At 39.8% G+C, this 24,795-nt stretch overlaps 3 protein-coding genes across 5 annotated transcripts; 2 read left to right on the forward strand and 1 right to left on the reverse strand.

Moving 5' to 3' along the window:
* Positions 1–797: 797 nt before the first annotated feature.
* Positions 798–17,521, reverse strand: LOC115754921. Of its 3 annotated transcripts, none has more exons than XR_007198227.1 (5): positions 17,430–17,521; positions 17,228–17,310; positions 17,011–17,101; positions 15,449–15,619; positions 798–808 (listed from the first exon to the last, which is right to left on the reverse strand). XR_007198227.1 is itself a non-coding variant. In XM_030694106.2 (4 exons), exons 1-4 carry the CDS (start codon positions 17,456–17,458, stop codon positions 15,589–15,591), a joined length of 234 nt encoding a protein of 77 aa, XP_030549966.1. In that variant the 5' UTR covers positions 17,459–17,521; the 3' UTR covers positions 15,156–15,588. The 3 variants fall into 3 exon arrangements, 1 of the variants encoding a protein (XP_030549966.1); XR_007198228.1 differs by lacking the exon at positions 798–808 and adding an exon at positions 14,973–15,143 and having other exon boundaries at positions 15,229–15,619; XM_030694106.2 differs by lacking the exon at positions 798–808 and having other exon boundaries at positions 15,156–15,619.
* On the forward strand, positions 13,221–14,038 carry LOC115754920. Its single transcript, XM_048277972.1, has one exon. It carries the CDS (start codon positions 13,353–13,355, stop codon positions 13,767–13,769), a length of 417 nt encoding a protein of 138 aa, XP_048133929.1. The 5' UTR covers positions 13,221–13,352; the 3' UTR covers positions 13,770–14,038.
* Positions 17,522–20,609: 3,088 nt separating the features above from the next.
* Positions 20,610–23,511, forward strand: LOC115754919 (GTP-binding nuclear protein Ran-3-like). Its single transcript, XM_030694103.2, has 8 exons — positions 20,610–20,779; positions 21,052–21,121; positions 21,518–21,574; positions 21,689–21,806; positions 22,321–22,410; positions 22,502–22,681; positions 22,762–22,839; positions 23,118–23,511. The coding sequence occupies exons 1-8, from the start codon at positions 20,777–20,779 to the stop codon at positions 23,185–23,187; spliced, it is 666 nt and encodes a 221-aa protein (XP_030549963.1). The 5' UTR covers positions 20,610–20,776; the 3' UTR covers positions 23,188–23,511.
* The last annotated feature ends 1,284 nt before the right edge of the window (positions 23,512–24,795 follow it).

A 24,795-nucleotide genomic window follows, 5' to 3' on the forward strand; every position in this document is an offset into this window, starting at 1 on the left:
GGTACAGTCATTGTTGCGATCTTAGATAAGCATTTACTCGATTTCTCTGCATGTTTTCTTATGGCTCAAATGTATCAAGAAGGTGGGTATGAAAGCAAGAAACTAGTAGCAACTTACCCTCGAGAATCATGCATTGTAAATGGAAGACGTGCATAGGGATTGGAGCAATCAATCTCTATCTTTATATACAATGAAAGCAACACGCGAGCATTGACAAGTACTGTATGCGTCTGATCTAGAAATCAATCCCCGATTATTTGTGGTTAGGAATTCACTAGTCATATCATGTTATTGTCGCCGTCGCTATTGTCTTCGATGCAACTTAGCACGACATAACCACCATGGTCCAGGAGTCGGCAGACCTATGCGTGAACGTAATCAAATGCCACTTTTTCTTGTATACACTGCTGCACTTAATCTTCCTATTCCTTATCGATTGGACGAGTGCATGCAGCTAAGAATAGGGTCCATTGACGATGCGAGATCATGTGAATAGTCGTGATGCGGGAAGCGTGGAGAATCCATGCATCCTAGAAAGGTTAGGTCGCATCCTTTCAACACCCGAAATTCGTTAGTTCTTTGGTCCACCGATTATTGAGTCACCCCAAAGAGACACAAAGGTGAACGAGACGACTGGCATGTCCTTTGGCTTAGGGGGTCAATCTAGACCGATGAATGCATGTGGATTGATCACCAATCGAGTTAGTGTGGACCAGACACCGACCCAATATGAATCTCATTGCCATGCCAAGTGACAATGATCAGCCGTCGTGGATGTAATTTTGAGCTAAACTAGGCCGACATCCAACTTGGGTTTATTAATCGAAGCAACAAAAAACAGAATGAAATTGCACATTTGTTTCCTCTTAGCGAATCGAATAGGTGCTCCTCTATGCGTCGCTTTCGAATTGAACCCATTGTGGATATTCTAAAGAGACATTAAATGAAGGTAGTCACTTTATTGTGAAGACAAAAAAAAAAGAAATCAAGACAATGTAAGCTTCCATGGTGTGCTAGGACTCCATGTCTAGCCCAATCCACCAGGAGCTTTTAAGTGACCTACAAGATGGACTGAAAATTGAAAACCCCATGTAATCAAGGGCCCAAAAGAAAAAACAAATACAAATCTTTCTTAAAAACATGATTTCCTCTCTCTCCCTCCCCCTCAATCCTCCATTCTGATAAAATAGGGATAATGGCATGAATAGTCCCTAAACTTTAGTCTAATGTGTAATATCGTCCTTTAACTTTTAATTTGTGCAATGAGATCCTTAAACTTTGACTTAATATGTAATGTCGTCTTTTGACTTTTAATTTGTTCAACATAGTCAATAAATTATGGATAATTGTTCAATGTAATCCCTATATTATAGGAAAACGTTCATGAATCATATTGAATATTAACCAAAGTTAAATGACAGCATTGAACAAATTAAAAATTCAAAAATAGCATTGCATATTTGACCAAATCTCATAGACCATTTATATCATTTTCTCAACAAATTATGGAATGATTATCACACATCATGTCATCGTCCGAAACCGAGAGAGCTTATACGGGCACACCGTTTCTGCGAACCGGTGGGAGTCGCAACCAAAGTGGAATGAAGAACGGAAGGGCAATTTGCCCTAAATCGCGTGCTTTCCGGTGGCAATCGGATGTTGATATCTTATCTGATTTTCATGTATCCTATCAATTGGGAATTGTGGTAAACACACTTGGGTCTCTGAACAGCACTCCAAAATAGACCTGTTAAAATGGGTCTAAAACCTTTTTAACAACCCATAAACATTTAAATGAGTCATAACAAATTTAGCAGATCAATATATAAGACAACCCATCTAATAAGCCCAAATAAGTGAGTTTATAAATTGATCAATTGTAAACTCATTTACAATCCATTTAAGATAACTCACTTAAGAGGTCTCTACCATTTCTTTCACATTTTTTTTATTTTTCTTTCTTTCTTTCTTTTTTATTTTACTTTCCTGTTTCTTTTTATATTTATATCTATTTATTTATTTATTTATTTTCCTATGAAGCCGGCAAGGGCGCTAGCCAACCCTCATCCATGTCGGCCTCTCTAGGGATCTACGAGGGCTGCGACATTCGCTACCAACCGAGGCCTCTCGAACTCCAGCAATGCTCGGCCTCCAATGCCTTGCCAATGTTGGTCATCTTCGTGGCCATCGACGTCCGGCGCACAGAGGTGGCGAGAATGTTGCCGGAGGATTCACGAGAGTAACGTGTCTGGATTGACGAGATGATGGAGGCAAATTTGAGTTGAAATGTTGAAATTTCTCTAGCTTTCTCGATCATCAAGTTAATACACACTGGCTGGCTACTTTTACACATTGAAAATTATGTATCGAACAGTCTTCGGTAAAAATTAAACTAAGACACAACCTTAATTGTTCCAAATAGCCAGTCCTAGCGTCCTTGGTGATGCAAAATAAGAGAACGGAATCGTTCAACTTACGTGAACCACTTCACTCGCTCACCACTTCTTCTTCTTCTTCTTCGTCTTCTTATATTTTGCACGTTCCTCTTGCCTTCTCCTCTCGTTAATCGTCGGTCATTGGAGGGAAGAAAATTCTCGTTCATAGCAATGTCTGGTCCACAGTGCTACAGAAACCCTTCAGCCCTCGATCCAAGTAGCACAGCACGACACATGGAGCAACTGGGCGGCCTCAATGCCTGCATTTAGGAGTGTACATTGTCTGGGCCGGTCTGATCCCAGTATGGAACCGAGGACCAGACCAGTAGTCTCGGTCCCCAAATTTTTGGGACCAAAGACCAGACCGAGATAGGACCTAACAGGGACCGGTAGTCCGGTCTGGTCCCGGTCCCGATCCCGGCTTCGTGGGACCGTTAATACTAGCTGCTCATAGAAATCTAACCCTTGAAATACAATATGCTTCGATTGCATGTTTATTTACAATTTATACCTCCGGTTGAGTAAAAAAAAAAGCCTGTCCAGTTTGTTCACCTTCATAATGAAGGCGTGAAATTAATAATGACATTGGTCTAACCGTTGACATAATAGAGGTATATAAAGGACATAATCGAAAAATCCTAGTTGACGAAAACATACTAATAGTGATGTTGTTCACTAAACGGATTCCACATTCAAGCAGTGTGCAGAAACAAAATACAGGACTACTCATTGAAATGAATAACTGAAACGCATGAATAATAAGAAATTGCTACCATTATATTAAATGATCCGATTGAATCTTTTCTTTCTAGAAAGAACACGCCGGTGTATACTCACCACACAATGTACTGAAAAGACCATAATAAATATGATAGACTGCATTCATAACATTAAGGGGTTGTCCGAGTTTCAAAGAGAAATTGATATAAACCATTCTTATAAAGTGGTTTCACTAGTATTCGACTCAGACATGCATTCATGATTCAAACTGAACTACCACTCAATTCTTTCACGATTCCTATCATCGTTAACGGGTAGAGGACATGCCATACATGCAGAACGTTTTGGAGATACCTTGTCAAGAATGTACAATTTAACAATGGAAATGACTCGAGAAATGAACATTGAAAACAAATGAAAGCTTCATTTTTTTAATTGTATATATCTATATATATATATATATAATTATATATATTATGAGTGGTCCGGGTCCGTCCCATCCACCTAGAACCGAGGACTGGACTTCCCGATCACCGGTCCCATTGAATGGGATCGAGGACCGGATCTGCGCCCGCAAGGATTGGACTAACCCGCTCGGTCCGGTTCGGTTTGCTCACCCCTACCTGCTTTGTTGGCTTCCATGACTCTGACCTCACGATCCTTATCCTCTTCGAAGTCTTTCGTGCGTAATCATGTGCTCGTGACAGCCAAGTTTTTCGCTTTGTGATCAACAAGAGTTGAGCGGCCCTCACTCGTGACCGGCAAGGACCGATCGGCAACTTTCTGGGCTTAGAAGAAAAATAAAAAAAAAAATCATATTTTTAAAAGAAATAAAAATAAAAACTTTAGATTTTTAGATTATAAAAAAAGAAATATAGAAATTTAATTTAGCAATATATATTTTTATAAATATATAAGAAATAAGTTTTCTTAAATTGGATTAAATTTAGAATTGTTTTAGTAATATGGATTGGATCGGGTATGGGTTGAATATGGGTCGGATCTGGTATGGGTCAAGAAATTTGCACTATGCATAAATAGGTTATAGATGGATTAATGGGTCAATTTGGATAGAACCATTTATGACCCGACCCAAACCCAACCCGATCCACCCATTTGATATATCTACTTCAAAGAAAGCCCAAGGCCCAAAAGTGAGGTTTGGGGGGGGGCGGGGACGACGACGGAGGACAAAGGGGGGAAGCTTTATTGGGAATAATTCTTGAAATTTCTTTTCTTTTCTTTTCTACACTTGATCTCCAAAACGTGAGATCCATATTTACTTCCCGTTAATCGATCAATCCAAAGGATGATTGGAGAAATTGATTAGAGGAAATTTCCTTCGCCAAACATTGAGGATGTTTGGTCGTCTTGTTCTAGCTCATTATGTTTGCCCTTTTCTTCGTGCTCAAAGCAAATGAGGATTATCTCTGGGAGAATTACAAAATAAAGTCATAAATCTATTGTAATTATAACAATCCAATCCTAAACCTTTTTTTTTAGTCAATTGAGTCATAAACTTTTTGCATTTAGCCAATTTATTCCATCCGGTCAAAAGTTGCTAACATGAATGCCATCGTACGTGATATGGTCAACGTTGAGATGGACAAGTTCTACTATTATTCTAATATTTTTTGAATTTTTTTTTTCGCTTTTCTTTTTTGTCTTTTCTTTCTCTTCTTTTTTTTTCTTTCCTTCTATCTTCCTCTAGCTGATGACCGATGTCCAGCGACCCACTAGAGGCAATGGTGAAGCTGGCCCCCACCGGTCACTAGCGAGGTCAAGCCTCGCCATCATTGTGCAAGGTCGACCTTGGCCTTTGGCCTGTCACCGGACCTCGACCACCTGCTGGAGGAAGAAGGGGAGAGAGAGAGAGAGAGAGAGAGAGAGAAGAATGCCAGTGATTTTCAGTCAAGATTGGTCGGATGGACTCAATTGACAAAAAAAAAAGTTTTAAAACTTAATTGGCACATTTGCGTTGAACTTGAAATTTTCTTGGTAATTTTTTTTGTATCATATCCATTTTTTTTTTTTGGTCGAATATCCATATTTGATTGAACGAGCAAGTAATGTACTTAAGACATATGCATTATTCGACCAAACAGAAAAACAAGAGAGAGAGAGAGAGAGAGAGAGAGACATATGCATTATTAGATTCTTTTGCCCAAAACCTCGTTAGACGTTTGCAAACTCACATTCTTGTCGTGGAAATATTGCCGAGAAGGCAAGAAAAAGATTGCAAATGGCCCGAAACCAAAAGGGATACTCTCCCAAGGAAGGCTCGTTGAAACCATTCCTCAGTTGGACGTGTCGAAAGCTGATTAGACTTACAAAAATAGGAGTCTTGGCACGTGACATCGCCGACCAAAATTTGAAACCAACGTCCCGGTCGTACTATAGCTGCTTTGTTTTATGATAATTAAACTTCTTTTGTGCTTTGCTTACATTGTCGTCGCACCTCATAATCATTTTCATTTTTGTGGAATATCAAAAGTTTCCTATGGGCGCCGTTGTTGCCATAACTCTAATGAAGCAAGAGACAAAGGCATCACGAACGGTTTGTTTCGTCAAAAGTTAACAATTTGAAAATGTATAATTTTTTTTCTAAAAACGATCGGCTGTATTTCGTCAAAAGTACCATAGTATGATCACGGTTTGTTTAGTACCATAGTATGTTTTCACTCTTGCCATCCCGTCTGCATCACAACAAAGGGACAAAAAAACATGTAGAAATCAAACTTCAGTTCTTTGAGATGATTTATCACTCAATAATATATGTCTAAAATATTGGGATACACGTAACATACATATGCAAATAAAACGGGAGAAGTGTCAAAAAAGTCCTAAACGTATTGTATTCGTGCCAATTCAGTCCTAAACCTTTTTTTGATGCCAATTCAGTCTTAAACCTTTTGTATTGGTGCCAATTAAGTCATAAACTTTTTATTGGTGCTAATTTAGTCCTAAACCTTCAGTATTATTGCCAATTCAGTCCTAAATCTTTTATATTTATGTCAATTGAGTTAATTCGGCCAATTTTGATCCAAAATCGCTGACGTGGACATCGATTGTCCTACATGGCACAGCTAGCACTCACTTGAATATTTTTTTTAATTTTTTTTAATATTTTAAATAATATTTTAAGCATTTTTTTGTTTTTTTAAAAATTATTTAAAATATCAAAAAAATATTAAAAAAATATCCACGTTAACGCCAACCGTGCCACGTAGGATAATTGATATCCATGTCAATGATTTCCAATCAAAATTGGCCGAATCAACTCATTGGTATAATGCAAAATTTTTAGAACTAAATTGACACTAATAAAAGGTTTAAGACTTAATTGGCATAAATACAAAAGATTTAGGACTGAATTGGCACCAAAAAAAGGTTCGAGACTAAATTGGCACTAATGTAATAGGTTTAGGACTTTTTTAACACTTTTCCCCAAATAAAACATATAAAATACGCAGTGGAAATAAATAAAAACCTATACACGTATCTCCGGAGACGTAGTTCGTGAGTTTCAATCGAAAAACATGTGCAACGAAGGAGTTTAACGGATTACCTCTTGAAGCGTGCTTGAAACGAAATATGTTTAAATGTTCTTCAATCCGAGCCCCACAAGTGTCGGGCCTCTAGTTCAGACACACCACCAATCGCAACGTCAAACGGAAAGATGAACTTGCGAAAATCACCACCAATTCGATCATATGCACAAATCTAATCGACATGCATTTATACAAGACATGAACATTTCATTCTCGATCACTAACCCCGGCCGAGGATTTCAATACATTGCCATAATTAGATCACATAGGACATCATACCTTGCTTGTAACAAGGAGACAGATTCCATTTTGCGCACACATGTGACTTCGTCTGTGCATGAACTATGACCATCAAATACAGAGACGAATCAATGAGCTGCCAATATGCGCACTTGTGAACCATAGCCATCCAACATACAAGTCAACACTGTGCCTCAAGTCTAAGGATTATTTATACAAGACCAAAACATGAACGATTAGACATTGACCACGCTAACAGCTTCCATGTTGCTAATCGTTCAATGGGTATTACGTTTAGTGAGCTCGTTTGGTACAAGCACCTGTGTTCTAACTCGGGTATCGCAATACCCAATGATTTGTGACTCATCATTCCCTTAAGTATCCAATGCTCAATGGTGAAGTTAAGAACATACCGGTCTCGACAGGATCATTGATATCCATTCAATGTTCCATTAACCGGAAACAATTTAAAGATTCAGTCTAACCGTGAACCGATCACACATATTCTCAACGTCTCAAGAATAGGTCCAGCCACAACTGATCTTATGGAATTTGTTCATATAAGTAAATAATTGGACAAATGAATAAATACGTCTTTGCCATTAATTAAATAAGAAATTGAAAATACAACTGAAATCCCTAACATGTAACTATTACATAGTCGTTTTAGGGCATATCTCTAACATAAAACACCACAAATATACCTGTGCAAGAATAATTATAATTATATATGTTGTCCGTATAGTGAAAGACAAAAGACACGACACGCTGAAGCTCTTCATCTTCTGGATCTTTTGGAAGAATGCTGTGCAAAACCTACAAGTTTTTCAGTTTGCGCAGTGATACATGCTAAGCTAGTGGGGAAAATGAGTTTATATAGTAATTTATGTCTCACTTTGGGGTATGGTAAGCAATCTCAAACAAAACGTACTAAAAAAAATGTCTCAATTTTCCAATTATGTGTTGACATATTTGTTATAAATTGCAAGTAATTAAAAGATTTTCATTATGAGTACCCACATCAGAATAAATGCTGTCATGGTTCTCACTAGGAAAAAGAAACACGCACAAATAACTATATGTAGAAAATGAAAACAAATCAATGAAGAAAGAGCGAGTGTTGCTTGAATTCAAATAGGAAAATCGCCCAATAAGTCTTAAACTATTATATGGATGTCAATTCAGTCCTAATATTTTCAATTATGCCAATCCAGTCCTAATCTTTTGCGAAATTCTAATGTAGTCATTCTGATCAATGTTCATCGAAAACCATTGTCATGGCAGTCCAGTTTGCCAACCTTCTTAAGCGGCACGTGGCCCTATTAGCGATTTCCAACAAAAAATTGGCTGGAAGGACTAGATTGGAATTTTGCACAAAGTCTCAAGACTTGTCGACACCTAAATTTAGGTCATCACATTTTATCATACATATTGCATGAAAAATTATGGATCAAATTTGACGTTAAACAAAATCATCAAATTGCACTTCACTTTGTATGCCACATTTGCAATTTTTGGTTTTCGTCGCTAAGAGCATGCCATTTTGCATCAAATTCAGTGAAGAGAATGGAGATGAATACTTTTAATTTGTTCAATATAGTTTATAAATTATCCATAGAAAATCAAGCGATGAGTTGGCCGATGAATGGGGATTGAAATTCCACAAAAATAGTAAAGAGAACAACTAACACGTCAAAAGATAGTCAAGTATGGCACGTTCTTTTGTGTCCCCAGGTAGATCTAGTACCAAATTTACCCGAACTTCCCTTTTGTTTAGGAGAAAAATCAATATGTTTTACTCTAATCCCAAATCCGCCTCCAATTAACCCCCTGTCAAAAAATCGCCGTTAGACGTATCTAATTTTCATATCCTATAACGGTTTCACTTTGAATATAATTTTTCATAATTTAACGAAAACTTACGAAGGATAAATTTATCACACGTGTACCAGTTTGAGATTTTTTATCGTCAACATAATTAGTTTGGGATACATTTATCACAAGTGTATCGGTTTAGGGTTTTTAGTAGTCGAAACAATCTTTTGGGGTAAATTTGTCTCGGTGTACTAGTTTGGGATTTTTTGTGATATTAACCCTTTTTCCTATCACCTTGCTAATGAGGATTTCTTATGCATGTGGAAATGCCATGTCAAGTGGGGAGTGAACCATAGCGATAGATTTGATTAATCGATTGAAATTTGGTAACTTTTTTTAGACAAAAAGAAAATCCTGGGCAAGGGACTAGACATAAAAATTTAAGGTTTTTTTCTGAAACAAAAGAGTATGGGATAAAATTAGAACTAAACCTAATGTCGAGACTTTTTAGGATTTTAGGGATTGGAACAATCAATCTCTATCTTTACATACAATGAGAGTAGCACGCGAGCATCGACAAGTATTGAGCATGGTCCAGAATTCGATCCTCGATTATTTGTGGATAGGAATTTACGAGTTATATCGCGTTATCGTCACAGTCATTATTGTTGCTGTTGTTATCATCTTCGAGGCAATCGAGCGCGACATAATCACCATGGTCCAAGAATTGCCCCATGGTCCAAGAATTGCCAGATCGATATGTGAATGTAATCAAACGCCCATTTTTTTATACATTGTTGCTCTTAATCTTCCTATTCCTTATCGGGCGGACAAGTTCATGGAGCTAAGAAGGGGGTCCATTGACATGCGAGATCATGTGAATAATCATGATGTGGAAGCGTGGAGGATCCATGCATCCTCGAAAGATTAGACCTCATCCTTTGGCTTAGGGGGTCAACATGGACCGATGAGAGTGCATGTGGATTGGTCACCAACCGGGTCGATGTGGACTAGATATCGACCAGATGCGTATCTCATTGCCATGCCAAGTGACAACGATTGGCCGTTGTGGTTGTAATTTTGAGCCAAACTAGATCGACATCCAATTGGGCTCATCAATCGAAGCGATAAAAAACAGAGTGGAAATTGCAATTTTCTTTCCGCCAAACCAATCGAGTAGGTGCATCTCTATGCATCGCTTTCGAATTAAACCCATTTTGGATAACACCCTAGAGAGACATTTAATGAAGGTGGTCACTTTGTTATCTACAACATCGTCGGACATTTCATATTATTTAGTCAAATGTGGGCACGATTATTGTCAAGCCAAAAAGGAAAAAAAGCAAGGGAATGTAAGATTATTTGGTGTGCTAGGACTGCATGTCTGGCCCAATCCATCAGGAGTTTTACGTGACTACAAGACGGACTGAAATGGGAGAACCCCGTGTAATCAAGGGCCCAAAAGAAACAACAAATGCAAATCTATCCCGAAAACGTTATTTCCTCTCTCTCTCTCCCTCCGTCTCCCTCTCCCTCAATCCACCTTCCTGTTAAACTAGGAATACTGGCATAAATGATCCATGAACTTTGACCCAATATACAATATCGTCCATAAACTTTTAATTTGGTTAATATAGTTCATAAGTTATTGGTAATTGTTCTATGTAATCGCTAAATTATTTGAAATTGTCTAAAAGTTCACGAACCATATTAAACATTGACCAAGGTTCAAGGATCACATTGAACAAATTGAAAGTTCAGGGAAGGCATTACATACTGGACCGAAGTTCAAAGACTATTCGAGTCATTGTCCCAATAAAACTATGGAATGATTATCTCACATTTCGCCATCGTCCGAAACCGAGAGAGCCGACGCAAGCACGCCGTGTCCGCAAAACCAAAGGGAGCGCGACCGAGGTGGGACGAAGGACGGGAGGGCGTTTTGCCCCATATGGCTTGCTTTCCGGTCGCGATCGGATCTCGGTATCTCAATCGATCGGCATGTATCCTATCAATTGGTAATTGAGGTGAGCACACGCTTGGGTCTCTGAAAAGCACTTCGAAGAGAGCCCAAGGCGAAATCCCAAAGCTATCATTTCCCAGCTTGTTCGTCTCCTAAACTGGGCCAAATAGCTGCCCGGCCCTTTACATCCCATTCGTGACGCATCGGGCCATCTGCGGCCCAAAAATGGATTGGGCCGTCTACGGCCCAAAAAGGGCTTACCCCTCATCTAACAAAACCTATGTTTTCTTTTGCATAGTTGAAGAGCAGCCTAAGGCCCAAAAGTGAGGTGGGGATGGCAAAAGCTTTACTGAGAATAATTCTTGAAATTTCTTTTCTTCTCTTCCCTCCCCTAAATCTCCAAAACATTTGGCCCGTATTTGCTTCTGTCCTTAGTTGGAAGAAACTTCCTCCGATCAATCTTTGAATTTGTGGGTAATTAACCCGGATATCACCTATATTTATATATACTTAAATCCGCTTGCGGATGACGCCCGTACCCCTAAAACGTGATTGGACAATTGATCGGAGGAAGTTTCCTTCACCAGAGATGTAGGAAATTACGGTCACAAATATCGTACGAGAGAGCCGATTATCGCTACAAGCAAATCCCTTGTCAGCCAAGCAACGCTCTCGTGGGGTCCACTAGGACCTATTAGCACACGTTTTTCTTTTTCTTTTTTTTTTTTTGCCAAGATTTTATGCCGGCTAAACGTTTGCAAACTCGCATTTTTTATTTTTTTTTTTGTCGTGGTAATATGGCCGAGAAGGCAAGGAAAATTCGCAAATGGCCCCGAAAACCAGAAGGAATATTCTACGAAGGAAAGCTCGCGGAAACTATTCCTGAGTTGGACGTGTGCGAAGCTGATTAGTAGAGTACAAAATAGGAGTCTTGGCACGTGACATCGCCGACCGAAAATCGAAACAAAAGCCCATCGCGCCCTCCTTCGTAGAAAGCCCCTCACGTGCGCGTCTTGTGTGCTCCATTTACGTACGAAATTCATCGACAAAATCCTTAACGAAAGGGACAAGCGGCCGCCTCGGAATATGCCCCTAGTTTAAGAAAATCTTGGGCACTTTTGAAACTCCCTTTTTTTAAGCAAAATCATTTTTGGAAAATTACTTCTCGATAATCAAATATTAAACCGTATTTTTATCTAACGATTTAACCCTTTACAACAGTTGGCAATAGTCTCACAAACTCTTCGATATTCCGAGATGGCAAATTTCTCGATTTGACCGAAAACATGGTTTCAAGAACTGAAAGTAATAAGTTTAAATGGAACGGGAAACGATTTTTTTTTTTTTTCTGGCAAGAAGAACATCGCTTTGTTTTTCGAGAACCGCCAATCAAATTGTAAATCGAAAACGATTTGAATTCAATGAAACGAGCCTACCCCGAATACGACTACGAATGAACACACGTGATTTCGAGCGAAAATTTCTAATCTTGGGCTTTGCTTCTTATTACGAGTTAGTTATGTAGTGTGGCTCTACTTCCACGCACTTAAAGTTGTAATTATGTCCACTTGCACAGCAAGATCCGAGGAAAGTCGTGGGAAATTGTCGCACTCGCTCTCCATAAAATAAAAAACCCTAAGTCAGCTGGAAAAATTAAACGAAGTTGAGAAGAAGTCACCTCGTATCACCCGCGTTTTTCTAAAATTGATTAACCCCGGCCAATTCACCTTAAACGTCCTCCACGGGCGGTCAAGAGTTTGTTGGTCACATTGTCACTAGAATAATCACTTTTCATCGCAAGAAGAAATGGCGAACGGAAATATTAGCGAACGTGTCGTGTGCAATTAGTCGTTCGTAGACATTGTACGCATATGAATTAGAGATTGACATCGGTTTAGAATGATTCCGTGTTTCGATACGTGGAGAGTGCCGCACCCGAGATGTGACTCGATATCCTTTGGCGCGCCACGTGTTGCGCTCGATGTACCTCAGGCTCCGCTAGTGTCATGAAAAATGATTGGTCTGAAAAATACCTGCCCAAAAACAATCAATTATGTCACACAGAGAAATGAATGAAGGAAAAATTATTTTCGCCTTAAGACAAAAATGTTCGGGCATAAGAAGTCGAAGATAATTGAAATATTTTTCATCGGGATAATTATTTTCAAGAGACACAAGCGATCATTTCATGAAAAATGTTTTTCGGATAATTTCTTTTCTGTGAAACAAAGGGAGTCTTAATTTTGAAATTCAACAAATCGCACGGGATTTCACGGGAGAAAATCCCGTTACGTGCTTTTCATTTGTCGTTTTTTTTTTTTTTAGAGAGGGAATCAGTCAAACGCGGTCAACGCGGTGACCGGGACTAGCCGGTACCGTAGAGCACAGAAAGCGAATGATCCCCTCGTAACGCGGGGCTCGCCGTCACCTCCACGTGTCCAGTCTTATCCCTTTCCCTCTCTCCTTCCCCACTCTATAAAACCCCCGCCGCCGGAGAAAATAAAGAGAGAAACCAGTCAGGTTTTACCGTTGAAAAGATCGCCTTCCTCTCTCCATCTCCTTCCTTCTTCAACATTCTCACTCTCTCTCTCTCTCTCTATCTCGATCGATTTCTGTGCCACCGAAATGGCCACCGGTCTCCTTCCCTACAGACCCCTCGCCGTCAAGGCCACGGCCCCCTCCGCCGAGCGAAAGCCGGGCACCGGTTGCCGGCGAAGCGTCTCGTCGTCGTCCTCCTCCTCCTCCGACAGCTGGTGGGCCCCGATCTTCGGCTTCTCGTCCGAGCCGGGCTACGTAGACTCCGTCGACAACAAGGTCGCCTACCCCAGGAAGGGCGACTTGGAGTGCTCGAGCCTGTCCGCGGCCCCCGACGCCGGCGCCAAGCCCGCGAGATGCCGACCCGACCCGATCCGGTTCACGGAGGAGAAGGCGCGGCTCCTCAGGCTCATGACCTCCGACGCGGCGTCCCTCCACGACACGATGTATCACTCTGCGATCGCGTCCCGGCTGGCTTCGGACTTCGGGAACCCGACCGATCCGTGATCCGGCCGGACCGGACCGTGTTCATATCCGTGTGATTGTCGTTGTATGGCATCTTAGGACACACTTCCAATTTCTTTATTTCTTTTATTCTCGAATTGGTTTAAGGTTTGGTGGTCCAGTGTTGTCCTGAGTCATATATTCCGACTTAATGGGGACGGTGAAAATCATGTGAAATGGGTGGATTAACCTTTGTAATCACCGATTAGTCAATTAAAAATTTGGGGAAATGTATATAATTGACGTTTAGTGAAGTTATAAATATTTGACCACTTTTTGGCATTATGTAATTATTCGTTAATTTCGGTATATGCATCATTGTATTTCTAATCCGTTGGCGACGACGGCAAGATGCACCAATGGATGGCGACGGATTGTATTGATCTCGGGTTTATATGTTATTCAAAGAGGCGATAAGAAAGACAGGTCAGTACATAGCTGAATCGTATCATCATCAGATTTGAGTTGATTAATTGTTTTGGTGTCATTATTTTATTTGTTTGGTCTTGTGATTGGATCTCGCTTTCAAGTTTAATCAATAAACCATCTATATAGTTAAGTCCGATGTTGATGTGCAATTGTCGGGGCACTTGTCGAAGAAAAACTACACGAGAACTCACCTGCTAACTTCCGTCTATCGTGTAATTTTCAAGTATTTCCAGAAAAAAAAAATTCTAAATCCACGAGATTTTGATTAAGCATAATAAAAATAAAAGTAAAAATCTATTCAAACACGTCATTCAATTTTTAAAATAGTAATTACGCACGTCAAAATAGTAATTGTCTGGTTCTTGTTTTTTCGGTCGGACAATATTTGTCTAATTCGATCGTTTAACAAATGCTCAAATGGTTATATGAGATGCCCCGTAAACTTTGGATTAGATCTTTTACAGTAATTATACGTTTGCATATCGGAAGAGGAGGATTGAGTTTGTGTATTTGAGCTCTATTTGGCGTCATTAAGAATTGTGAGATTTATGCAATGAACCCATCTTCGTCGAATTCGTGAGCCGAACGGAGTTCTGCTCGGCTCTCGCGTGGCTCCCATAGTCTTCAAACTCTTTACTCTCGTCTCAAGTTGCACTCCCCATTGCAAATGATATTTCATGTCCGGAGACACCCGACCTCGGCAATAATCGGCATCAATGCTTGTGCGAATCCATCGGCGGGTTCTTGCGTGTACCATCCACGATGCTCGAGATGAGCAAGAACAGGTGATTCACAAAAGGTAAAGGAAAACGACTACGTGCAAGCGGACCGTGCCTCCTGCTCAATGGTTTTTACAACCGGAAACTCGAGAACTCACGAGCTCGCCTTTCGAATTCCATGACCCGAAAACACCACTCAGGCAAGTAGACATACAGGCAATGCATGTATCTGCACAAAATCGGGTAACGACCGAGCCGGCAGAGACGATCTCGTTCACAAAACTAATGTAGTTGCCTAAACCGGGAAATCAAACCTCAATCCTCCAGAGATAGATCTCCTCCTATCTACTATCCACTCCACCATGACACTCTGCACAGAGTTTATCTAAACAGTCAAGCCAGCGATGAGAGGCTAGAGAACTAACCGAGCATGACAGAACTTACAACTAAACCTGATGAATCAGCAAGAACTGGTCATTTATTCAGTTTACTAGTAAAATCTCTATATCTTGGTTGGATGTCTGCAAGAGCCACTCAATAGTAGTACAACTATTACTTGACATATGGTCCTGCAAAAATTTTCAGCGCTAACACGCACCGGGGTGGGTAAGAATCGGCCGACCAATATTAAAGACGTGAGGACTCAATTTTACTCCGTCTTCAAGTTCCTCGCATCACTTGCTTTCACTGTCATATATGTCCGTGCTGCACATATTTGTTAAGGAAAAGCAACGATACTATTGAAAGAACAATTTAAAAATTTGAAAAACAACATACAATTATAGAATCTACGCTTAGTCTCAGAAGGTAAAAAAAAACACCCTAGTTCCATGAACTATAGTGACATTACAAGCTATAGTGGAATGCAAAGGACAACTTCTTCAAAATTGTAGGTGGATTTCGCATTGCTAAGCTACAAACACAATGAGGGACGCCTGCAGGAAAACTACATCTACAGAAAACGCAAGGTAGAGAAACTGATTAAAAGTATGAGAAGATGGGGATGGAAATGTCAGTCCACTTGAACAATTGAAGACAAGGCTCCTCATACACACAGATTTCAGCCCAAAAGTAATTTTCCTTTATCACGAAGTTTTCTTCAAAACAAACCCACCCTAAGATACAATTTCGTTCAAAACATTTCCTTTATTTGAAGGTAGGAGAATTCATTTGCCTAACTTTAAGCATGCATATTTTCTTTAACCGTAAATTGTTTTTCATTGATTGATCATTTTTAGCAAACCAAACGTGTGAAAGTCCAGAAAATTAATTCACGAAAAATTCTTTCACTCAAACAAACACGCCCTTAGTTCTCATCTTTAAATCATCCGTAGCAGAAGAATAGAGACCTTCATGCCAACATACTAGGAAGACCTTGACATACATTTGAAGAAAAACACTTTTTCAAGAAAGAAAGAGCTCATCACTCAGCAAAACATTATCTCGTAGTTTGCAAGTAAAGACTCGATTACACAATTGCAAGGATTCAAAACCTGTTTGCCATCACCTAAGTATCTAAAGGTGCTCTAAAGAACTAGTTCTTTGAAACCGTTCTCTAATCACTACCAGAGCATGTATACCGCAGTTCGTCAAGGGATCAACAGTGGGATGAGGCCATTAACATTGAAGGTATTGTACCTCATCAAGACAAATCATCAGTTCACTAAGATCATGAGGTTGGATCTGCTCGCTCAGAACCACTACAAGACATGCATCTAGCCACCTCCAGTGATGAGACTCCTATTAATTAGGAATTAACATTTTGTACAAACGAAGACACCCGCATCTTCTATATTCTCTACAATTACAGACTGTTGATATCATATGTAATCTTGGAAGGGCATCATCTGATCGGGTTATAAACCCCACAGAGGCTGAGCACATGGATCAACCGACAATAGACAGTGATTAAGGGATGCCATGGAGAATACTAATACATTCATCAAAAAAAGAGGATTGGCAGACAATCTCCAGATACTTCAAAGACAAATGCTTTACCAACACAATGAATCAATATCACGAACAGATAACAGCTGAAAGCATGAGATTGCAACAAAAAAAAAAAAAAAAAAACAGGAATGCAAGGAAAAGGATACACCAAGTAAAACCCATGAGCAAAAGCCCCAGCTAAGACGATGGTGAACAAACGATCCCTCACCACCGGGTTCTTCCTCAATGTGAGCCGAACTGCGAAATCAGATTCCAAACGGAGCAACACCAATTCAATAAACAAAACCCATATAGGATATGAAAGAAACGATTACAAAACCACGAGATTCAGTCGACAAATCAAGCTCTAACAATTATACGTACTGAGAGGAAGAGCAGGGGCGTATATCAGAGGGACCAAGAACTTAAATGGGGCTCCTTTGTTTTGCTTCCTTACAACAGCCTCCCTTCAAATCACAAAAAACCTCAAGTGAATACAATCGATCAAGTTGAATTATTCAAGAAAGATGCAGACTTTGAGCTTCAAAGAGACGCAATTTAAAAATGTCGAGAAGCGAGAAGTTACTGGTTGGAAGTATCGGACGGCGAGGCCATTCGATGCTTGGAGGGATTCACGGATGTGCGGTGGCTGCTTGAACGAGATTTGTGCAGAAAGAAGACGAGTTTCTGTAAAACTTTGGTGGGTATACAACTTAGATCTCCAATGATCTATTACCGCTGGCGCTGGAGAAGAGGTTTTCTGGTTTGGAGACGGTAATGGGCACTCGACACGGCAGGTCGTTTCAGCCTCCGCCCTTTGATTTTGGAGTTCTATATGGTGATGAGATTTATTTTCAGTTTTTTATTTGCTCAAATTCTTAATTGTTTACAGCTGATTTATCGAATTAACCCTCAACTTCGGAAAACACAGGGTATGTTTAGTTCATCATTTAGAATGAAATTAAGGGCTTTAAAGTCTCTCGACCAAATATAAATAGCTTTTGATTTGTTTTTTGCTCAATTTTGAGGAAATGCAATTACTTTTCCAAAAGGCCTTTAGCACAAAGTAGTTCCGGAGGTACTTTGGTAAGTCGTATTTTTGGAATGCAATTACAATTTTTTACTTTTAGTTTTGCCCTCACTCAAATTTCATAATTTCAAAAATATTCTCGAAAACTCTAATTTTGTCGGCAAAGGACTCGATTGCCGACGAAGGCTTTGCGAGTGGTTACCAGCCTCGCTTGAGGGAGGTTGCCCGACCTCATGCGAGGCCTGGGTCACACCGCCTAGAGCGTGTGAACCTAGGAGAGGCCAGCCCTAGATTTGGTTGTTGGCGGTTGGTTGGAGGCTAGATTTGGTTGTCGGTAATTAGCTAGCGCAAATAGTTTAAATGTTTCAAAAAAAAAAAAATAGTAAAAGTCCTTTACAAAGTGTAATTTTTATCAAACGGTATTTACGTCAAAGTGGATTTCTAATGTGTTTTTAAAATACACCTTGCCAAATACTATTTGCATTTTGAAAATCCCTTTAGCTCAAATGTATTTGTAACATATCTTTTGGAGATAGTTGGCCGGCAAGCGCCTAGATTTGGTCGTTGGCGGTTGGCTAGAGGCTAAATTTGCCTGCCGGCGACCAAAGCTAGTGGTTGGCTCAAGCAAATAGTTTAATAGTTTTTTAAAAAAATTAGTAAATTTTTTTTACAAAGTGTAATTTTTATCAAACTACATTTACGTCAAAGTTGCTTTTCAATATTTTTTAAAATATATTTTGCCAAAAACTATTTATATTTTGAAAATTCCTTTTACCCCAAAGGTATTTGCAACGTATCTTTTAGAGATACGTTGGCCAGCTGACACCTAGATTTGGCCAAAGGCCATATCCGTCTGTCGGTGGGCTGGTGCAAATAGTTTAATTTTTAAAAAAAAATTGGTAAAAGTCATTTACAAAGTGTAATTTTTACTAAACGGCATTTATACCAACTCCAATGTGTCTTAAAATACATTTTGCCAAACACTATTTGTATTTTGAAATCTCCTTTAACCCAAAGGTATTTGCAATGTATCTTTTAGAGATACATTGGTCGGTCGGCGCCTAGATTTGGTCGAGGGCTAGATCCGTCTCTTGGTAGCCATAGGCGACGGTTGGGTGGCACAAATAAATTTTAAAAAAATAAAAAATAAAAGTCATTTACATAGTGTAATTTTTATCAAATGACATTTACATCAAAGTTGTTTTTTAATTTTTTTTTTTTAGAATATACTTTGCCAAATACTATTTGTATTTTGAAAATCCCTTTTAGTCCAAAGGTATTTGCAATGTACATTTTAGAGAATTTATGATTCGTGAATTTGCTGCTTTCTTGTCTCGGTCTAGAAATTTATCATACTTGTAGTAAAAGGGCTAGAACTTATTGACCAATTGAAATATTTAGGACTCCATTGCGTCTGTCAAGATTTTGGTCTTGATCGAATCAGTTGAAAGATTTGAAATTCAAATGTATCTTGTACATAGAGTTTCCAACTTGCGGTACAATTTTATCCGACAAAACGTGACAAATAGCTAGCTACGAATGCTATTATTATATTCTTGATTGCGTGGTTCACACCACGAAATCCCTCATTGCGTAGGCTTCAAAGAAGTTTGACAGACGAAGCATGGATCATAGGAGATCTTACAAAAATTGAACAATGCATATACTTCATGCCTTAAAATCAGTTTCCTTTTTTGGTGCCATCGGGAGAATTTCATCATAATTTTATCGACGCATCCGATGATCGATAATGAGTTGTTTTTGGTCGGACAATAGACGATACTTTATCGTCTAAAGTTTGGATATCTAATCTCTTCGAAAGTTGGACTTCATCAATGGCCCTAAAACACCTTTCAAGCTCCGTTTGTTTCTTCGAAAAATGGACGATTTATAAAATATTTTTATAAAAACGATTATTTGTATCGCTTGAAATAATTAATCAACGTAAAACGTTTTCACCGTCGACAACAATTTATGTCTAATTACTTTCAATATTTCTTCATCTATGTAAGCAATACCGTCGATTATTTTTAGGATCAATCTTTTACGAGATAAACAGGCTTGATTTCAGCTTTTACAAAGGGCAAACTATCTCCGGTCACGGTCGATTGATTATTCGTGAATTTACTTTGTTTCGGCATGGACATTTGAGCTTTTATAAAGAGCAAACTGTCTCCGACCACGGTCCATTGATTATCTGTAAATGTTCTTTCTTTCAACATGGACATTCTATCTTCGATACGGGATCGTTGAATTGAAATTAAAGGTATCATAATTGGTTATAAAAGACCCCACGACAAAAAGGGGTGTCCATACCGAGCAAGATACTCAATCCGAAACAAGGCCCGATCCAACCCGAAACAAAATTTGAAGAAGAAAACCAAGTTATTCTTCTTGTCGCTTTTCCTTCAAATTTTTTCGTTCCCTCACTCGAGTGGCCGAAATTCGGATGGAAAATTGGGAAAAGTTCCAGAATTTTGGATGGATAAAGGGACAAAGAATTTGAACTTTCGTACAAAATCTCGAAATTTTGAAAACATGGGAAGGGTGGGGGGCAAGGGCAACAGGTGTCTGCACAGATCGGACGGTCAACAGATTCTAGAACACTTCCTCGAAGGAAGTAATCGAATCTGACGGATGAGACAGCAGCGTCAGCTTAAAGCCACGTTCGACTGCAATGATAGGAAAAAAATCCCACCCTTTCCTTCTTCGTTCTTCCACTCCACATCGCTTTCGCTCCCTCTCAAAAGCCACTCACCCCATCAAACCCACGCAGCTGTCTCCTCTTCTTTTCTCTTCTCTCCCCACTGCGCTTAGCTGCTCCGAAACGCAGTCGACTCTCTCTCTCTCTCTCTCTCTCTCTCTGCCACCCACCAAAACCCCGACCCTCTTCGCCATCATCAATGGTGAGTTCGTTCGTTTGATTTTCTTTCTTTTTCGTCGTCCCATCTTCTGCGCGTTCCTTGTTATTGATAGCTCGTTTTTCTTTTGCTGGGTGTTCTTGAATCTCAATTTTCTTTGGTATTCTTCTCGAGCTTTTGGGTCCTGGTCACAATCTTTTTTTTTCTTTGCTGGGTGGGTTTATGGAGCTAAGCGATCTGGTTGAGCGATCGCAAGTTTGAATTTTGATCTCATCTGTTTTCGTTATTTTTATGTTTCCTTTGCGCGTCTCTTTCAGGCTTTGCCGAATCAGCAGACTGTCGATTACCCTAACTTCAAGCTCGTCATTGTCGGCGATGGAGGCACAGGTAATTGTCGCCGGTGTGCTCTGTTTTGCTGGTTTTGACTTGATTGGTTCGAAGAAAGGGCGAGGGGTCATTCGTTGCTCTGTACGCGTGACGGGGTGGTTGTGCTGTTGAGATAATGTAGGGTTTGCTCTAGTTATTTTTTTACTGGTCGGGATGAGGTAATTGTGACATGCTCATGGTTATATACTTAAAGATAGAGGATTTAAACATTTGAAGTAGCGAACAGTATGTTCTCACACGATCTCTGGGGATTTGTCTGGAATCGAAGGGTGTCGCACTAGAGGCGGTTCTGTGATCTTCTTCATTTGTGGCGACATAGAAGCCATGGGGTGTATCTTTTCTTTCTAGTGCTGAGCAATGGATAGCAGGCTGAGCGTAGTCCTTTCATCTGTGCAGGTAAAACGACTTTTGTGAAGAGACATCTTACTGGGGAGTTTGAAAAGAAATATGAGCGTAAGTGATGTGGAAATGCCTGATTATGTTTTTTTTTTTTTTTTTCGTGGTCATTAGATTTATACTTTTGTTTTGTCTGTACTAATCTTCTGGTATTGTGCTTGTGCATAACAGCAACTATTGGTGTTGAAGTCCATCCTTTGGATTTCTTCACAAACTGCGGGAAAATCCGGTTTTACTGCTGGGATACTGCCGGGCAGGAGAAGTTTGGTGGTCTAAGAGATGGATATTAGTGAGTAAAGAGAGCTTCCAGTTCTTGTTCTTGTGAATTGAGTGATACTAAGGAGAAAAATGTTGTGTTGAGCTTGTGCAGGAATAATGCTTTAATTACGGGGTAGCTATATTTTGGTTGGTAGTTTATTTAACTATCTGGGTTTTACTAATGTTAACTATTATTGCTTAACAGTGGTGCAGTCAATTGTTATTTGTAAAGTTGTGGATGAAGAAGCAAGTAGTTTTGCAAAAAAACTTCTACAGTTGCTAAGGGGGTGTATATCTATTTCATGGTCATCCTTATTCATGATATCATTATCAGTTGTATCTCTTTAAATCTTATTTTGGAGGAAAAGGAGGGCCTTAAATGTTTTAGGACTGCTTGTTGTATTAGTGCTGCGGTGGTAGAGTGGACTTCTGAATGTGCTGATTTTTGTTGTTCACTTTTTAACCTTGCTTGTGGGACGGGGAATCCTTCTCCCTCCTGTGTCTGCGTGTGTCGAAATTTCATACTTCTATTTGTTGTTCTGCAGCATTCACGGCCAGTGTGCAATTATCATGTTTGATGTCACTGCTCGAATGACATACAAGAATGTTCCTACATGGCATCGCGATCTCTGCAGGTACAGTAGAAATGCCGGTGACCTCATTATTTGTTTTCGTACTACAGTTTTTGATGGTTCTACATCTTGCTAATTACCCATAATCGTACAGGGTCTGTGAGAATATACCTATTGTTCTCTGTGGGAACAAGGTGGATGTGAAGAATAGGCAAGTTAAAGCAAAGCAGGTTACGTTCCATCGGAAGAAGAATTTGCAGTACTATGAAATTTCTGCAAAGAGCAACTACAACTTTGAGAAGCCCTTCCTCTACCTCGCTAGAAAACTTGCTGGGTACTTGAGCAAAACGTGCAAATCCTGTTTGCAAAAGTTGTTATGGTCTTGTAGCTAATCATTTATCTTGGTAAACGCAGGGATGCCAACCTCCACTTTGTTGAGTCACCTGCCCTTGCTCCTCCAGAAGTGCACCTTGACTTGGCCGCACAGCAACTGTAAGAATCTTGGCCTCTGTTGTCTGCTTTCTATAGTAATATAGTCATACACCCTGGACTTCCTCTTTCACCTTTCCCTTTTAGATGCCCTTAATTGCATGGATAAATCACAATCATGCTTAAGAATGATCCGATGTGCAGTGGATTTGCCTCTCCAAGCTATCTGCTCTTCTTTTGTTGGGTTACATAGAAATTACTATTCTGTAGCTAGTTTGATAGTTCATAAACCGCTTCTCAACTGTCCATTGACCAATAGTGGTTCTTATTGTCTCCAACAGGCATGAGGCAGAACTTGCTCAAGCGGCTATTCAGCCACTTCCTGATGATGATGATGACGCCTTTGAGTAGAGGATTGATGAACTGAAGGATGTTTCAAGTTTTTTGTAGTGCGTTGTATGAATCCTTGTGCTCTCTTGAATTGATCAGATGAACAGCAGAATAGGGTTATGTCTCGGGTCCATCGAATTCTCATAGCTGGATACTCTACTTTCTATTTCGCTTCATACCCCTCCATTTCCTTCTGTTCTTTTTCTTCAGTTGCTGCTTTTGAAGTACGGTCTTGTTAACGAGAGTCCTATAATACCATTAGGAAGTCCTCTGCTTCTGGGCTATTGTATGGGTCTTTGGAGATAATTCTTATTGAATCGTAAGTAGAATCATATTTTTCTCCTATTTTTCTCCTAGTACTGTTGTGGTTGCATTGTCTGATGTTGTGGCTATGATGGAGTGAGGTGTATGCCTCCCAAATGCACGCACCCAAAGCGATCTATGTCAAATCAGTCTATTTGGCTCGGTGTTTTGAAAAAACTTTATTTTCCACCTTAGGTAACCATGGTAAATCAGATTTGATGGTGAAGCTTGTGCATGGGGACTAAGAAAACATTCAGTTTATCTGCAGCTCTAGCATTATAAAGATGCATTGAACGTGAGATCTTACAACTACATTATGTCAACACGCCACGTTAGTCAGACTGCTGTTTCTCCAATTGAGTTGCTTTTGGTCGCGAGGCTTTACGTGAAACGAGCAGGGAAAACTAGTTTTCTTGTAAGGTGTCTCTGCATTGAAGAACTTGTTATCTGAGGTTCAAAACTTGCTTGCTATTGGGGTCATGCTATGAAATTGGATTTTGACATGATGAGATGTTTATGAATGGATAGGCGCGGTGGGTTCAGCTATGTGTGCATCCATAATAGTTAAGTCTGTATTATCAAGTAACAGTCATATCCAGCCGGGACTTATAGATGTCTGAAGTGTGTCTCCCTTGTTTATAATGATCCATAGACCCTATTTCGATTCTTGCCTTGTCTAGAATCATGTTTCATGCCGACTTTTCATACTGAAAAAGATGACTGTCACACCAGAACTCTTTGGCAAGGGTTACAGTTGATCCTGTTGCAAGAACTTCTATAGCTTCCAGGCTTGGTTTTGCTTAGCATTACTCAATCTAAATCCTTTAGTAGAGAGACTCAATGCTTTTCGTTCGTCTCTCGAGCAGTCGAAAATGTTGATCTGTCGCTTCATGGTTCTCTAGCAAAGGGTACATTCTGAGATTGTTAGTAGTTGATGCAAGGTCAGATCTTGGCGAATGAATGCGAGCTCCAGTTCCCTGCATATCGAACTCAGACATCAGAAGCGAAAGACGTCTCAGCAAAATTTTGCACTATAGTCCATAGAGATTGATGCTGTTCTGATGAACTCCGGTGGGCATAAACATCGAGCTCAAACCAGGTTAAGTTGGAGAAGCACTAGGAGATTGCTCGTCAAGAAGATGCTCACTAGCACAGCAAAGCTAATCTACTTTGATCTACAAAGCGAAAGGTCCTAACAAATGCAACAGAAACTAGATCATCTCGTTTGCACAACATGGATAGCTCAAAAGAGCTTCCACAAGAAATTACAACTCGGGATCTGCCATCCTTCTGAGCATCTGGTACTTGGGAGACTGCAACTCAAGA

This window comes from Rhodamnia argentea, chromosome 4, assembly GCF_020921035.1.
Source record: "Rhodamnia argentea isolate NSW1041297 chromosome 4, ASM2092103v1, whole genome shotgun sequence".
Classification (NCBI taxonomy): Eukaryota; Viridiplantae; Streptophyta; class Magnoliopsida; order Myrtales; family Myrtaceae; genus Rhodamnia; species Rhodamnia argentea.

What these genes read in the sequence shown, in the direction of transcription:
- LOC115754920 (XM_048277972.1), top strand. Translation starts at nt 13,353, where the DNA reads ATGGCCACCGGTCTCCTTCCCTACAGACCCCTCGCCGTCAAGGCCACG.
- LOC115754921 (XM_030694106.2), bottom strand. Translation starts at nt 17,458, where the DNA reads ATGGCCTCGCCGTCCGATACTTCCAACCA. An exon ending in CCGTCCGATACTTCCAACCA is followed by an intron (nt 17,311 to 17,429) that starts GTAACTTCTCGC and finishes TGTGATTTGAAG; the next exon opens with GGAGGCTGTTGTAAGGAAGC. An exon ending in GCTCATGGGTTTTACTTGGT is followed by an intron (nt 15,620 to 17,010) that starts GTATCCTTTTCC and finishes AAATATGTGCAG; the next exon opens with CACGGACATATATGACAGTG.
- LOC115754919 (XM_030694103.2), top strand. An exon ending in TGTCGGCGATGGAGGCACAG is followed by an intron (nt 21,122 to 21,517) that starts GTAATTGTCGCC and finishes TCATCTGTGCAG; the next exon opens with GTAAAACGACTTTTGTGAAG. An exon ending in CTCGCTAGAAAACTTGCTGG is followed by an intron (nt 22,682 to 22,761) that starts GTACTTGAGCAA and finishes TGGTAAACGCAG; the next exon opens with GGATGCCAACCTCCACTTTG.